This window comes from Lathyrus oleraceus, chromosome 6, assembly GCF_024323335.1.
Source record: "Lathyrus oleraceus cultivar Zhongwan6 chromosome 6, CAAS_Psat_ZW6_1.0, whole genome shotgun sequence".
NCBI classification, from domain to species: Eukaryota; Viridiplantae; Streptophyta; class Magnoliopsida; order Fabales; family Fabaceae; genus Lathyrus; species Lathyrus oleraceus.
The window spans coordinates 265,215,772-265,232,865 of record NC_066584.1 but is presented as its reverse complement, the minus strand read 5'-3'; the positions used below and the strand labels follow the sequence as shown (position 1 = coordinate 265,232,865).

Here is a 17,094-nt window from a genome sequence, read left to right as displayed (position 1 = left end):
TGTCACTGTAATTTAATCTCCATATTTGATTGTAAGGAAAAATCCAACATCTGATGAGTTAGTTCAATTTCATTTTGAATCACAATAAGTAACCTGTGTATAAAATCGATCTAATTCAGTTTCATTTTGAATTGCAATCGCATGTTACTCACTCCTGTGACCTTACAATATGATTCACTTGTTCTTCCCCATTCATCGACCTTGCAATAACCGAGTACTACTAGTGTATTTTTTTTAGATTGTGATAGGATCACTCTAGTAATCTAGCAGAAATAGTAATAAAACAGTAATAATGATGCTGAAAAGATGTTTGTATTACTATAAAAGGAGCTAGAGTTCATATGGGATCTAGCTCATTACAGGATTCAGCAAGAAAAATAAAGAAAAAAGCTAGAAAAATGGAAAATGGAAGAGGCTCTTCGAGAGGCCTTGGCTCTCCTAGGTAGGAATTTATCCAAATCAAGCCTCCTGACATGAGAACATTCTCTCTGCATATATTGAGAGATCTGATTTCTCTCTCCCAGCTGGCAGATCCCATGTGCACTCTAACAGAATTAGCTAGCTGTAGGAATTAGGGAATATTCTCTCCACCTCTCCTCCCACGTTTTCTGCTATACACCTTACCATATCTAACAATACCCCCTCCTTCAATATTATCCTTGTCCTCAAGGATAAATTCTGGAAACTCCTGTTTCATTTTTTCTACCAGTTCCTATGAATTTTCAAACTCTGGTAACTGCTTCCACTTGATCAGCACTTCAAACTCTCCACTTTCATTTCTCCTGGTCTCCCTAACTTCCTCAGGCACGGGTTCTAGGTGCCACTCTTCATTCATACAAGAGGGTAATGGTTGGGGTTCCACATTAGGTGTCACTGCCTTCTTCAGTAATGAGACATGAAAAACTGGGTGCACCCTTGTGTCCTCTGGCAGTTTCAGCTTGTAAGCTACTGCTCCCAGTTTTTGTAGAATTTCATAAGGACCATAGAATCTGGGGCTTAACTTCTGGTTGACTCTTTTGGCCAGTTTCTTTAACTTATAGGGCTGAATTTTCAAAAACACCGTATCTCCTACCTCATACTCCACCTCTCTTCTGTGCTTATTTGCCTGATTTCTCATGACATCTTGAGCTTTTAGCAACTGTTCCTGCAACTCTCTGATCATAACATTTCTTTCAGCTGTCAACTTATTTACCTCATCTACTGCTGAAACTTGGGCATCTCCCCTTACTAACATTGGTGGAGTCCTCCCATATAAGGCCTCAAAAGGTGTGGTTTTCAAGGATGCGTGGTAATTTGTATTATACCAATATTCTGCCCAGGCCAGCCATTTAGGCCATTGTTTTGGTTTGAGTCCAGTCACACACCTTAAATAGGTTTCTAAACACCTATTGACCACCTCAGTTTGCCCATCAGACTGAGGATGGTAAGCACTGCTGTATTTTAATCTAGTACCTGCTTGTTTAAACAACTCAGACCAGAAATTGCTTAGAAACACCTTGTCCCTGTCAGACACTATAGAACTAGGGAATCCATGCAGCCTTACTATCTCCTGAATGAACAGTTCAGCAATGTTTTTAGCAGTGTATGGATGACTTACAGGGAGAAAGTGAGCATACTTTGTCAACCTATCTACTACCATCATCACAGTGTCCACTCCTTGGACCTTGGGCAACCCTCCTATGAAATCCATGGAAATGTCACTCCATGTCTGTGTTGGTATAGGTAGAGGTTGTAATAACCCTCATGGACTCAAAGTTTGATACTTGTTTCTTTGGCAAACTTCACAAGCCTTGACATACTCTTGTATTCTTTTTCTCATCCCCTCCCAATACACCACACCAGCAATTTTTTTGTAAGTCCTGAGGTACCATGAATGCCCTCCAACGGCTGTGTCATGAAACTCATGCAGAATCCAAGAAATTCTGGGTGAATTTTTTGGAATTACAATTCTGCCTTCATGATACAGTCTCCCTCCTTTAAGTTGGAACCCCTCTTGGTTGCAAGGATCAGCTAATAAGGTTTGCACCACCAATTTCAACCTATCATCACTTTGTACTTCCTCCTCTAAACCTTCCCAAGCCTAGGCATGGCAACATAACCCGTATCCGCGGGTACCCACCCGAACCCGCCCCGAAGTTGACGGGGAAAACCCGCTTTGATTGGGTTTGGGTTTGGGTTTGGGTTTTCCCCGATTATAAAGAATGGGGACGGGTCGGGTAATGGGGACACTAGTACCCACCCCGAACCCGCCCCCAAACCCGCCCCGTTTATTTTATTATGTACAATATTATTTATTTTTTATGATTTAGAATATTAAATAAGTGGCCAATGTTTTAATATTTTGATTTGTATTAATTATTTAATATATTTAAATGTATGTATGGAATTTTTTAGATTGTTTTATTTTATTATTTATAATATAGTTTAATTTTTTTAAAAGGAAATATTTATATTAAAAAATTGATTTTACTAAATGGATGGTGGCGGGGCGGGGATACCCGAACCCGTTTGGGACGGGTTTGGGTTTTAATTCTCCATCCCCGTTTGGGTTTGGGGCGGGGAACGGGGATTGTTTTGGGATTCGGGTTTGGGTTTGGGGGAGGTAAAAACCGTCCCCGCCCCGCCCCGTTGCCATGCCTACCCAAGCCTCACATTGAATAGTAGTGATGTGCACATATTGCATCTGTCTTGACAAAGAATCAACTGCATTGTTCTCCTTTCCTGGCTTGTATTTTACTTCGAAATCAAAACCTAACAGCTTTGAAATCCACTTCTGTTGTTCTTCTCCCATTTTTTTCTGTTCAGTGAGGAACTTTAAACTTTTCTGGTCTGTATGAACTTTGAAATGTCTCCCTAGTAAATAGGGTCTCCACTTTTGAATTGAGACTACAATAGCCATGAGCCCCCTCTCATAAACTGACTTCTGCTGAGCTCTGTCAGACAAGGTCTGACTCATATATGAAATAGGCCTCCCTTCTTGCATCAAGACAGCACCTATCCCCTTACCTGATGCATCAGTTTCCAAGATAAACTCCTTGTCAAAGTCTGGCATAGCTAGTACTGGTATGGTAGTCATTGCTTCTTTAAGCTTCTCAAAAGCTTCTTGAGCCTCTCTACTCCATAAAAAACTATCCTTCTTGAGTAATTGGGTTAGAGGCCAAGCAATTTTCCCATAATTCTTCACAAATTTCCTGTAATATCCAGTGATGCCCAGAAATCCTCTCAACCCTTTTAGCTCTTTAGGAATGGGCCATTTCATCATGTCCTCAATTTTCTTAGGATCAGCTGCTACGCCTCTTCCAGAAATGATGTGCCCAAGATACTCAACCTCCCCCTGTGCAAAATAACACTTCTTCTTATTTGCAAACAACTTGTGGTCTCTTAGTACTTTCAGAATTTCTGTCAAATGTTGCTTGTGCTCCTCCCTCCCTTTACTGTAAACCAGTATGTCATCAAAGAAAACTAAGCAAAATTTTCTTAAATAAGGCCTCAACACTTCATTCATTAATGCTTGAAAAGTTGAGGGAGCATTGGTTAGTCCAAAAGGCATAACCAAATACTCATAGTGACCCTCATGAGTCCTGAAAGTTGTCTTGGCTACATCATCTTCCCTCATCCTGATTTGGTGGTAACCAGATTTTAAATCTAGTTTAGAAAATATCACTGCCCCTCCTAACTCATCCAATAACTCTTCAATCACTGGTATAGGAAATTTATTTGGTATGGTGACCTTGTTTAAGGCCCTGTAATCAGTGCAAAATCTCCAGCCTCCATCTTTTTTCTTGACCAATAAAACTGGGCTTGAAAAAGGGCTGGTACTATGTCTTATGATCCCTGCCTGCAACATTTCCTTCACAATCTTCTCTATCTCATTCTTTTGGTAAAAGGGATATCTATAAGGTCTGATGTTAGGAATATCAGCACCTAATTTGAGGGGTATAGCATGATCCTGTTCTCTGGGGGGTGGTAATCCTGTTGGTAAATTAAACACATCCTCAAATTGTTTGAGTAGCTCTTCCCATTCCACCAGTTTAGTTGTGACATCAACTGGTGAGGTTTCACTTGAGTGCAGGTAGAACCCTACTCCATCATCTGTCAGAGCTTTTAACATAGCTTTCCATGAAGCTTGTCTAGTACACAAGGCAGGGTCACCTTGTATGTTGTACCTCTGATCTCCTTTCTCCCATTTCAGACACAATTCACCAAAATTTGCTTCAATGTCTCCTAAACTGGCCAGCCAATCCATACCTAGTACCATGTCAGTCCCACCTAAATCCATCAAAAAGAAATGTTGTTGAAATTCAATGTCTTGCAGCTGGAATTTCAACCCTGCACAGACCCCTTGATTTCTTACTTTTTCACCATTTCCTACTTCAATCACATAAACTGGAGTTTCACTCACATCCAACCCTAAGGTTGACACCAACTTAGAATCAATAAAGTTACTTGTTGTTCCTGAATCAATCAAAGTCATCACCCTCTTTTCATTCACAGTCACCCAAACCTTAAATGATTTGTTTGAAGTAAATCCATCCTTACTTTGCAAAGACAATTGCAAAGTTTTCAATTCTTCTTTCTCTGCCTCCTCACTTTCTGATTCCTTGTCTGGTTCTGCTTCTTCAGCTTCCGCCCCACTACTTTCTTCACAAAGTTTCAAGACCATATTCTTGAATTTGCAAGTATGGTCCCTGTTCCACTTATCTCCACATTTGAAACATAACCCCTTTTTACTCCTCTCTTCCAGCTCTGCAGGATCTAATCTTCTTCCCCTAGTTCTGTCATGGTATCCTGTTCCCCCTCTTTCACTCTCCTTCTTAGGGTTACTCATATCTCCAGGATCTTTGAACTTATAAGTCCCCCCTCTATCTTTCCAGCCAGTACTCCTTCTTCTTGCCACCTCATTCTTTTATTCAATCAACAATGCTCGATCCATTATCTCTGCCAAATCCTGACTATCATATAACTTCAATTCAGCCTGGATTTCTTCTTTCAAACCATTTAAGAAAATGGAGTCCAACATCCCTCTTTCTTCTCTTCTTAAAGGAGCTACCAATAATTCAAACTTATCCCTGTATTCCTTCACCGTCGTCTTCTGTTTGTGGCTCAACAAGGGTCCTAATGGGTTATTCAGCAACCCCGGTTGAAACCTACGAATCACAGCTAATTTGAACTCCTCCCAAGTCCTCAATGGTGCTTGTTCTTCCCACCATTGAAACCAGTTTAGAGCTCGATCTTCCATCGCCAAAACCACAGCGTCCACCTTCTCTTGTGTACGAATTTCGTAAATGCGAAAATATCGCTCAACTCGCACCAACCACCCATACGCGTCTTCTCCTTTAAACACCGGAATCTCCAATCGTCTTCTCCCTCCAAAGATTCCTCCTCTCCTATCGTCGTTCCCGTGACGGTGTCGTGGTCTCGATCTTATTGACGCTGAACTAAGATCGCTACCCTCGTCATCGTCTCCATCCCCGTCTCCATTACGCCGGTGACGTCGTGGTCGTCTCTCCTGCACGATCTGTCGTATTTGATCAACCGTGATTTGTGGTCTCGCTTGTTGATCTAATACTAGCTGACGAATCTGTTCCATGGATGCTTCCATGTTACCCATCCACTGCTCAATCAATTCTACACGTTTTTCCATGATGCTTCTCGTAATTACCATACACAAGGTAAACGAAATCAAGGCTCTAGATACCAAAATGATAGGATCACTCTAGTAATCTAGCAGAAATAGTAATAAAACAGTAATAATGATGCTGAAAAGATGTTTGTATTACTATAAAAGGAGCTAGAGTTCATATGGGATCTAGCTCATTACAGGATTCAGCAAGAAAAATAAAGAAGAAAGCTAGAAAAATGGAAAATGGAAGAGGCTCTTCGAGAGGCCTTGGCTCTCCTAGGTAGGAATTTATCCAAATCAAGCCTCCTGACATGAGAACATTCTCTCTGCATATATTGAGAGATCTGATTTCTCTCTCCTATCTGCCAGCTGGCAGATCCCATGTGCACTCCCATGTGCACTCTAACAGAATTAGCTAGCTGTAGGAATTAGGGAATATTCTCTCCACCTCTCCTCCCACGTTTTCTGCTATACACCTTACCATATCTAACAGATTGTTGCTTCAAAATTGTTCTTTTTGTTTCAAACATTTATAGCTTCTTACAATCATCAATAAATCAGATCCAAGGCAAGAAACTAGCAGCTTTTTGGAGCATTTACAGGTGTCATATTTTCAAATATGCTCTGAATTTTGAACAACTCAGAAGAGGAAGTTTGGAATGATTATGGTAACAACTAACGTTTTGCTTCTAAATCACATTGTGTAGTGAACGGGAAAGATTGTATTGCAAGAATAAAAGTGTTATTGCCTTTAACCACTGCATTTATCAACAACTGGTGTCATGAATGGAATTAACAACAGAATACAAAGAATTATTCCTAGCAGGAAAAAGAGGACTAAGAAGCATTTTGAGCAACTCTTTGAATATCCAATGCTATTCTTTCATTGTCTGAGTTTATAATTGTTTCAGTATGCAATTCTATTTATATACCGATTATCTGCACACGAGCTCTAACAACCTGTAACTAAGGATAGAGAGTGAAATTGTGTTAAACAACATACACTTGAAAATCGGAAGATTTTCAAACACATCTTATTTTGATAAAGTTATCCTCGAGGCACGGTTGTTTTGTATAAATAGTTATGTTTGACACACTATAAAGCCATATGGGAGGAGCTTCCAAGTGCAGTTTCCGCAGTTGATCAGATGACGACCAAAACTCATGCTAGTAATAGGATTTTGTATTCATTTTCTTGCTTTGAACCGCAATATGACTCGCATGTAAGTCGTCCACCTCTCTCACCATATAGAAACCTACCCAGCACTACAATTCTTGTCTGGTTTTAACCAATTGTTTACCCCATAATATCTATCATACATGCATAACACTTGCAGCAATGGTTCAATTCATATAGAATGTAACAAAAATATACATTGTCATGTTACAATTATTGTGGAAGTTTTCTTCCATAATTTTCATGCATGAGTATTAGTACATGACTCGCATGTAAGTCGTCCACCTCTCTCACCATATAGAAACCTACCCAGCACTACAATTCTTGTCTGGTTTTAACCAATTGTTTACCCCATAATATCTATCATACATGCATAACACTTGCAGCAATGGTTCAATTCATATAGAATGTAACAAAAATATACATTGTCATGTTACAATTATTGTGGAAGTTTTCTTCCATAATTTTCATGCATGAGTATTAGTACATGATACACACATTTTGAATGTATAAATTGCTATACAAGTATAATAGTATTGACAGTATAAACCAGCCTATAAATAAATACCCCCCCAAAAAATATAAAAATCTCCTCAAACAATTGCTTACAGGTATTTCTAAGGTTGCTTCATTCCACTGTTCCAAATGCAGCACTAATCAATAAAAGGTAATATTGGATTCATCCCAAGCCCAAACCCTCCAAAACTATCTGGCTCTACATGCTTCACCCTACCAAAGTGTCGGATATGGCGCATCAGCCTTGCTAGGAATGTATTGTGGCAAATAGTTGAGCTGTCACATACTACAGCTAAATGTTTGCGCGCTCTTGTGATGGCAACATTAATTCTTCTGCTATCGCCGAGGAATCCAACAGCTCCCAATGTGTTTGATCGTACCTATTTTATTATATCCGAATATGTTAGTTCATGAGCAAGACCAATAGAGAATATGGTTTTGTTTACTCAAACAACTTAATTAAACCACATAGTTAATCGGTTTAGAAGTGGTTAGAAGTTTGATTTTGGTTATCCTTATTCTACATAGTACAATTAAAATATTCACCAAGTAAGAAATTTGTTTATTTATCAACTATAGAATTGTTGAAACTGTGGTTGTAGAGATTGGATTCAGATCTTACCATTGATAGAATTACAGCATCAGCTTCCCGACCTTGAAAGCTATCAATTGTGGAAACTTCTGTACCAGCAGCTTCTGGAACCCCATCAAGCATGTCCCTCAAAAGTTGAACTTGAGCAACATAAGGCGACTGAACTACAATAGCTTTTGGGCTAACACCTAAAATTTTCAGATTCAAATCGACAAGAAAAATCTACTGTCAGCAAACACAAATGACAAATATGTTGTGTCGCAAGATTTCGAAACTTTGAAACACAGTAATTTGCAGTGCAAAACTACCACAATATCAAATGCAATGCAATAATCTCTTTATCAATTACAATCAAGAGACTCAAACGTGATTACCAGCATAAATTAAGGAAAAAACATGCTGCAAAACAATATCAGCTTCTCCTTCATTATATAACGAGCCAGTTCCAGCCGGATCTAGATGCTCTTCGCAGCCAATTGATAAACTTCCGTACGGCATTCGAGTGTCAAGCAATAGCAGAGGGCACTGTGTTATCCATGTAGGCTGCAACACCATCAAGTAATAAGAATTAGTAATAGTAAAAGTATATGCAGTATTGCCACACAATATAACAGTCTTAAGAAATTTGCTTTCATATGACTTCTCAAACATCTCAAACCAAAACCATTTTGAGTTGCATCTCTAAATTCCTCTAGGTTGAACGAGGACGTGTTTGGATTGACTTATTCATATCTACAGGTATAAGTACTTGTGAGACTGTTTTAGAGAATTTATAAAAACAACTTACGACATGCTTATAAGCTGTTTTCAGCTTGCTTCCATATAAGTTCTTCATGATAGCTTATGAAAACAACTTATATGAAAACAATTTGATTTAATTTTATCTTTTGTTTTAGAAATAACTTATACAAACAGGGCCCAAGATGTAACTCGAAGCCTTCACATGACAGAATATGAAGATATCAATTAGGAGCATAATACCTTCACAAAAGGAGAGTCTACAAGAAGATGAGAAAAAACAGTCTTTGAGGACTTCAACAATCCACCATACATCTCCTTTGAAGCCCAACTTGCAATGGCATCATTCATACGGTATTGTGTCGTTAATCTAGTAGTGAGAATCCCTTCATGCAAAGTTGCAGCTCTCTCTAATAGCGATATTCCTAAACCACCTTCTAATGCTTTTCTAGAAAATATCACAGGAGCTAGTTGGCATTGATCACCGGCAAGAATACATCGTTTTGCCTGCAGTATAGGTATCCAGCATGACGGTTCAATTGCCTGTCCAGCTTCATCTATGACAACTAAGTCAAAAGCATCTAGCTTTCGAATAAAAGGATCAGCTGCTCCGGTATTGGTGGCAAGCACAACCTGAGCACTAGATAGAACTTCATTTATCATCAGCTTTTCCTTTTTCTTTAGCGACTTTCCAAGCTGTTTCAGAAGTTGCCGTATGCCTGCAGCTAATGAATCATCCTTTAAACAATGTCTTAGATCTTTCCTTAGATCAGACTTCTTCCTCTCGTACTCTTCGCGAAAACTTGCAAGCTTTCCATTTACAATTTCTCCCAAAGACTTTGACGCTACTGTTTTTGATATACGGGCTGGGTTTCCAACTCGCACGATAGTTATTCCAGCATTTGAAAGCTTTTCAACCATATTATCAACAGCTGCATTAGTAGGTGCTGTAACAAGAACCCTTTCGCCTTGCTCAACGGCACTTGCTATAAGTTGTTTGAGCAAACCGGTCTTGCCTGTACCGGGAGGTCCTTGGATAACCAATAGTGGCCTCTTCTTATTCAAACCCAATGCAATTGCTCTCTGCTGAGATTTATCAAAGGATTCACTTCCTAATACTCCATTTATTTTTTCTTCTTCCCAGTCAACCAGATTCTTCTTCTCAAGCCATGCAGCATCTTCCCCATCTCCAAATAGAGTTGCAATAACAGAAATCGATGGATTTTTCTTCCGTAAACCGTTTTTCTGAAGCATCATTAGCGCTTCACAGTTGCGCTGGAAACACATCAAAAGAAGCTTCTTAAGTACATATTATATTATATATGAACAAGAATCTTATTTGAACTGTAATACATTATGAATAGTTTTGTCACATGATTAAATTGAATACCTCGTAGGTAAGTGTATCAGCCAGTCCTTGAATACGGTCAATGCGCACATTCTTCCCAACTAGTTTAGAGAAAGAAGAATCACCATGGCGTAGCTCTAGAGAAACGGTAATACTATAACCATCATCGCCAAGATTGTCCACAACTCCTTGCATGCAAGAAGTTGTAACTGCGCCCTTGCTGTCGCAAGTTCTCACACAAACCATTTCTCCAGGTGAAAGAGTAGTAGGTGGTAATCGGTGGTTGCCTTCAATCTTGAATAACACCAAATGCATTCCCCCCAATCCTGTTTAAACAGTTCATATATGATCATAAATTGTATCATTGAATTGACAAGCATGTCATGAATTAAACTTCATTTGTAGCACATGCATATAGTTGAAGATAGACCAAGTTTCATGAATAAACAAGTCAGTATCAGAACTTAATGTCCATACAATCTTTTCCTGAATACTTGAATTGAAAAGGAAAGTGGAAAAAAAGGAAAATACCTGTAGAGGTACTGATGGCATTTAAGTTACAAATGGTGTCACAGAGTTCTTGCTGAGGCTGGCTATGGCTAACCAAGAACTCAATTGGTTTTGACGGATCAGAAGCATCATCGGGTCTAGGAACAGCATCCAGTTCCTCCTGAGTAAACTCCAATTCAACATCCCTTTCAATATTGAGCAATTCTGACATGTTGTTGGTGAATTCGTCTATCCTATTCTGTATCGCTTTGACCCTTTCTATGTCCATTCCTAAAACACCTTGGACCATCTTCGGCTGTGTTATCTTCCTCGCCACTGCCCTGTGCTGAGCTGCAATTAAACCATTCTCAATTAAACTGTTTCCATATAACCTATAAGTTGTTTTTGTAAACTATCACAAAGAACTCATGAAAATAAACTGAAAACACTCTCTCAAATAGTCTCACAATTGCTTATACTCATAAAAAAGTCAAACAGTCCTTTAGCCCTAAACCTTTATTGATACTGTTTTAGAATATGGATTCATAAAACATATCAAATAAATTGAACAATAAAACATGGTGATATCATGGAAAAAAGGAAAAGAAAAGAAAAACCTGAATTAGCAAGTTCCTTAAGCAATTTCCAAGACTGAGTTTCACGCCAATCCTCAACCAACGATTTACTCTGCATATCTTGAAGAACATCACGCAACTCTCTCTGAAAGTGATCAAAGAGAGTAGGATAATGAGTACAAGCTTTCAAACACATCACTTCAAGTCCAAGAGGCATAGGAACAGCATTCAAATAAGGTTGAGCTTGAATAACAAAAGTAAGACCAGGTCCCATTCTTTGTTTCATCTCAGAAAATTCCAAATCTTCAACTAACTCAGCAGAAGCAATATCAAAAGCCATGGCTTTCATACTCTCACGAATCCAACTCACGACGCTTTTCCCAACTTCTTTCCACCCAATTGGGTCACCAGTATTCTCATGAACATAAACACTCGGTATTTGTATTTCAATTTCCCTCTGTTGTCGTGGTTGCTCTTCCACTGCTACACCATTTCTTTTTCTCCTTCTTCTTCTTTTTGTGCTGCTTGGAAGCTTTGTTTCGTTACTGTTTGTGACGTTTTGAATAACACGGTTATGGGTTTTCATTGAAGTTTTGCACATGATGGTATTAACATTGTTACGTGTTAATAAACAGAATGACCCAAATGAAGAAGATGAAGCAAGTTTGGATTTTGATGGGATTCTACCGCAGAAGAAGCAAGTTGAGGTTGCTTCCATTGCCGCAGTTCAAATTTGAGATTTTGAGATTTTTGTTAACCTTAAAGGATGTTGTAGAGAAAGACAGGGTTTTGAAACATGTTAAAAAAACCGACCGAACCGGTGGGTTGGACCGGTGGAACCAGAAAACATGTGGGTTGAAACTATTTAACCACAATTTTGGGTCAACTAAAAGTGAAATATTAAATAAAAAAACATTGGTGTTGAAATTGAACAGCAATGTGGAGGATTTGAGGTGATAAAGAAAAGTGAGTGAATATTAAGATTCCTTTTTTTGTTGTTGCATGGATAGAAGAAGAAAAAAAGAGGGACAAGTGTGAGGAAGATTTTGTAGTGAAAAGGATGGATTGGGTGCAACGTGGACAAGCCATGATCTGAGGTTCTTCATTTCATTGGTTGCTTCGATTTTGGGACAGTGGTTTGAGCTTAACACTTTCCATATCATTCTTGTTCACGTGGTTCTTTCCAATCCTCATCTTCCATTTCTCTGTTTTTATTTATTTATTACAGTATTAAATATACTATAATACACTTTTTTTTAATCTAATATATCAACATATTAGTCTACTTAACAAATTTATGATTTATATAAAAAAAAATAGTATAAAGAGAATATTTTAAAAAATAATAGACTTCAATCAATTTTAGTTTTTCTATTTTTAAATTTTAAATTTTTAAATTTTTAAATTTTTAAATTTATTTATTTACTCTTTTTACTTTAATATTTATATAATTTTAGTCTTCTAATTTGGATATAGTTTTTGATAAGTCTTTAGTCAAATAAGAGTCCTAATTTTTAGGATAGTTTGTTGAATTGATTTAGTCAAGTTTGTTTCCTTATTTCTAGCTAGAAGTGGGTTGTAGTTTGTTACTGCACGTTCATTTTGTTCTCTATTTATTTTACAATATTTCACAAGGAATAAACAAGTCATTCCCAGTACTGTTAGTTGTTTTCTATTGAATTCTTATTGCATCTAACAATCTAGCATCAGAGCGTGACTTGAGAAAGATGGATTCAGAAGCAAACTTTGATTCAGCGTCCATTCCAAAGTTCGACGGTGACTACAATCATTGGAGCATGGTCATGGAGAATCTTTTTCGATCCAAGGAGTAATGGGTTGTTGTCGAATCAGGCTACAGCCAGCCTACGAGTATGGATGGGATGACGCCGACGTAAAAACAGAACCTAGAGGAGATGAAGCTGAAGGATTTGAAAGCTAAGAATTACTTGTTTCAGTCACTTGACAAGTCAATTCTGAAGACGATTACGCAAAAGGAGACATCTAAGCAGCTATGGGAAACAACATAGAGATGTAATCCCAAAGAAAAGTACATGGAGAGCATCATTAAAGTTGAAGCTCGTTCGCGCTGATATTTGCGGCCCAATATCTCCAGTTTCAGATGGCAGCAAGAGGTATTTTATTTACTTCATTGATGACTATAGTGTTGGTGTAAGCCCTAGAGGTCAATACTTTTGGTACTTATATCGAATTATTTATTAATAATAAAAGACTTTCTTTATTATGTTTGTTAAATAAAGTCCCTAGAATAGTTAGTCTGTTTAATGTATCAAGTGTGACTTAATCATGAGATCACATTAAACATAAGGACATTATTCTTAAAGTATCAGTAGTCGAGCTTTGTTGTGAAGTGGGATAACATTAAAACATTAAGACTATTATGTATATAGACTGACGATCACATCTCATGGATCATGGATAAGGAGTTATCAAGTCTTAAACATAAGTATGAATATTGAGAGTAATATTTATACTGGATTGACCCGCTATGAGAATACTATATAGAATGTTATGCTAGGTGTCATAAGTTATTCTCATGGTGATAATGGTGTATACCATCCTTTGACCTGAAACCGCTATGTGCCCTAGATGTAGAGTCGAGTGCCTTATTATTGATCAAACATTGTCCGTAACTGGATGACCATAAAGACAGTTGATGGGTACTCCACGAAGAATGTTGAGGGACATGAGTGACCTAGATGGAATTTGCCCATCCTGCATAACAGGATAAATGTCTACGGCCCAATATTGAACTGGACAAGGATGACACGGTCTATGTCTTGTGTTCAATATAGACATAAGGGTAAAAGGGTAATTGTATACATAAGTATTATCACAAAAGGATTTGTCAGATCACATGACATTTTCGTGTTTTGGGTAGCAGTGATGTGTTGCTAGATATCACTCACTGTTTATTATGTTAACTACGTGATTTAATATAATTCCCAATGCCACGAAAACCTACAGGGTCACACACAAAAGGACGGATTGATGAGAGATAGAGTAACTAAGGAACACCGTAAGGTACGGTGCATTTAAGTGAATTGTAGAACATCGTAAGGTACGGTGCACTTAATGGTTGTTTTCCTTTGAGCGATCAATGGTCATTTTCTTCTTGATCCGACATTAGTATGGTGAAGCAATGACATGTTTATCATCATACTAAATTAACAATCGAGGTGTGTTTGACGGTCTGAAATTGGTGCATTAGGGTCCATTACGGCACAAGGGTTGTGTTGTCAAAGAGTTATGCGATTAGGGTTGTGAGTGCGCAAGAGTTGTGCTTTAAAGTATCAAGTGTTGATGCGAAAAACGACGTCGATTTCAAATGAATTGTTCATTAAAATTATGCGCTTAGGGAACCCCCGACTAAGTCTGCGTAGTGTGGTCGGTCGCCTAAATTTAATTTAGTTTTAATTAATTAAGAAAATTTAAATTAATAATAATATGTTTATTATTATTGTCTTGTGGTGATCGGTTATGGCCTTAGTTTTCCTTTATTTTCTTTTGGGATTTTAAAATACGACTTGCGTGTCGTGCCTCTCTTTTAATCTCTTAATGTAACTTCTTTTCTCATCTCACTCCCTCGTATGTAAAATGAGTTTATTTTATGGAATGTAATGTTATGAAGAAAGAGAAGAATACAATATCAAAGGAGGATAACCTTGAAGATCTTGCTTGGAGAAGCTTAGATCGTTATTAGGTTAGCTTAGGTTCTCTCATTGGCTTGGGAGAACAATTGCGTTAGGGGCCATAACTATTTCATTATGTATGTTGATGCATGTGAATGTATGTTTATGCATGTGAGAGACGATTTATATGATAAATAAGCCGGTGAGATCAGAATAATTGCAAATTCCCTCAAATTAAATATTAAGTTTATGCTTTCCAAGTTTTAACACTCATCAAGACTAGTATCGAATAATGTAGGTTTCGCCTACGCGAGGTGCATATTCTATATTAGTAAGGTGCGATGGGATAATTGTAATATCCAATTGCTAAAACAATGTGTCAAACTTAACTAAACAAATTATAATAAGATTATATATGTTTAGAAGCAAGAGTTTGAATGATCCATGTGATGGATTGGAATAAGGAGTTATTCACCCAACTAAAATATGCGAGAGTTGTATTAGATACAATTGGAAGGAGATTCTACCTAAATAACCTAGTTTTGTGTAATCCACCTACGCGGACTTAAAACAAAGTGAAATGTGGATCTCGAACCACTAGAAAATCTTCCAACGGGATTTTCCGAATCAAATGGTGAGGGTCATTTGTTTTGAGTAAAATAATGGGAGCATATTTAATTAAAGGCCTAATTAAATATGTTATTGATACTTATATTTTCATTATTTTCATGTAGATTACCATGACAACAAACACCTCTAACAACATTTTGCGATCAATCCTTGATAAGGAAAAATTGTCTGGGATAAATTTTCTGGATTGGCACCGAAGTCTGAGGATTGTCCTCAAACATGATAGAAAGTTGTATGTCTTGGAGAAACCTGTTCCTGAAGAGGAACCTCCTAGTTCTGAACCTAAGGCAGAAAGAGATGCTTATAAGAAGCATGTCGATGATGCAAATGAAACCGCTTGTCTCATGCTAGCTACTATGAACTCAGAGTTGCAAAAGCAACATGAGAACATGGCAGCGTTCGATATGATCGAACACCTGAAGATGCTCTATCAAGAGCAAGAAAGGCATGAAAGGTTTGAAGTTTCAAAAGCTCTTATTCAAGGCAAGTTAGCTGAAGGAGCCCCTGTAGGTCCCCATATGCTCAAGATGATTGGGTATGTGGAGAACCTTGAGAGGTTGGGTTTTCCCCTCAGAAAGGAACTTGCGACTGATTTGATCTTGCAATCGTTGCTAGATAGATTCAGTCAATTTATCCTTAATTTAAATATGAATGATATAGACAAATCTTTTCCTGAACTTCTAGTCATGTTAAGAACTGCTGAGCAGAATATGAAGTCAAAAGGGAAGTCCATTCTGATGATCGGAAATGGAAAGAGACAGAACAAAAGACCCACTAAGCAGGGTTATAAAGGGAAAGGCAAGGAAGTTGCCCAACCCAAACCCACTGATCCTGCTTTGAAGCCTAGTGGAGGCATAGCAAAGGAAGGCACCTGCTTCCATTGCGGTAAGACCGGACACTAGAAGAGAAACTGCCCAAAGTACCTGGAAGATAAGAAGAATGGAGTAGAGACTTCAACTTCATGTATTTTTGTTATTGAAATTAATTTATCTACTTCTACATCATGGGTATTAGATACTGGATGCGGTTCTCACATTTGTACCAATGTGCAGGGGCTAAAAAGGAGTAGAGATTTGGCAAAAGGTGAAGTTGACCTACGAGTTGGCAATGGAGCAAAGGTTGTTGCTTTAGCCGTAGGAACTTATGTATTGACTTTACCTAGTGGTTTAATAATTCAGTTAGAGAACTGTTATTATGTACCTGCAATTAGCAGGAATATTATTTATGTTTCTTGTTTAGACAAGTTTGGTTTTTCATTTATAATAAAGAACAATTGTTGCTCCATTTATTTGAATGATATATTCTATGCTACTACACAAATGAACAATGGACTATATGTCCTTGATCTTGAAATGCCTATTTATAACATTAATACTAAAAAGATGAAACTTAATGAGTTAAATCCAACTTACCTTTGGCATTGTCGATTAGGCCACATAAATGAGAAACGCATTTCCAAACTCCATAAAGATGGACTCTTGGACTCTTCTGATTATGAATCATATGAGACATGCAGATCTTGTTTGATTGGAAATATGACAAAGTCTCCATTCACAGGAAAAGGTGAAAGAGCTAATGATATTTTAGCCCTCATACATACTGATGTATGTGGACCACTAGACATACCAGCCATAAGAAGTTTTCAATACTTCATCACATTTATTGATGATTTCAGTAGATATGGTTATGTGTATTTAATGAAACACAAATCAGAGTCATTTGAAAAGTTTAAGGAATTCAAGAATGAAGTACAAAA

The 17,094-nt window shown here is 37.7% G+C and overlaps 1 protein-coding gene across 1 annotated transcript; it reads right to left on the bottom strand.

Annotated features, from left to right (window-relative positions):
• Window positions 1-7,180: 7,180 nt before the first annotated feature.
• LOC127092230 (uncharacterized) lies at window positions 7,181-12,045 on the bottom strand. The gene is made up of 7 exons (XM_051031078.1): window positions 11,101-12,045; window positions 10,526-10,834; window positions 10,037-10,320; window positions 8,890-9,921; window positions 8,283-8,451; window positions 7,939-8,096; window positions 7,181-7,696 (listed from the first exon to the last, which is right to left on the bottom strand). Exons 1-7 carry the CDS (start codon window positions 11,774-11,776, stop codon window positions 7,454-7,456), a joined length of 2,871 nt encoding a protein of 956 aa, XP_050887035.1. The 5' UTR covers window positions 11,777-12,045; the 3' UTR covers window positions 7,181-7,453.
• Between the last annotated feature and the right edge of the window lie 5,049 nt (window positions 12,046-17,094).

What these genes read in the sequence shown, in the direction of transcription:
- LOC127092230 (XM_051031078.1), bottom strand. Translation starts at nt 11,776, where the DNA reads ATGGAAGCAACCTCAACTTGCTTCTTCTGCGGTAGAATCCCATCAAAA. An exon ending in TAGACTCTCCTTTTGTGAAG is followed by an intron (nt 8,452 to 8,889) that starts GTATTATGCTCC and finishes ATGGTGTTGCAG; the next exon opens with CCTACATGGATAACACAGTG. An exon ending in ATGCTGTAATTCTATCAATG is followed by an intron (nt 7,697 to 7,938) that starts GTAAGATCTGAA and finishes ATAATAAAATAG; the next exon opens with GTACGATCAAACACATTGGG.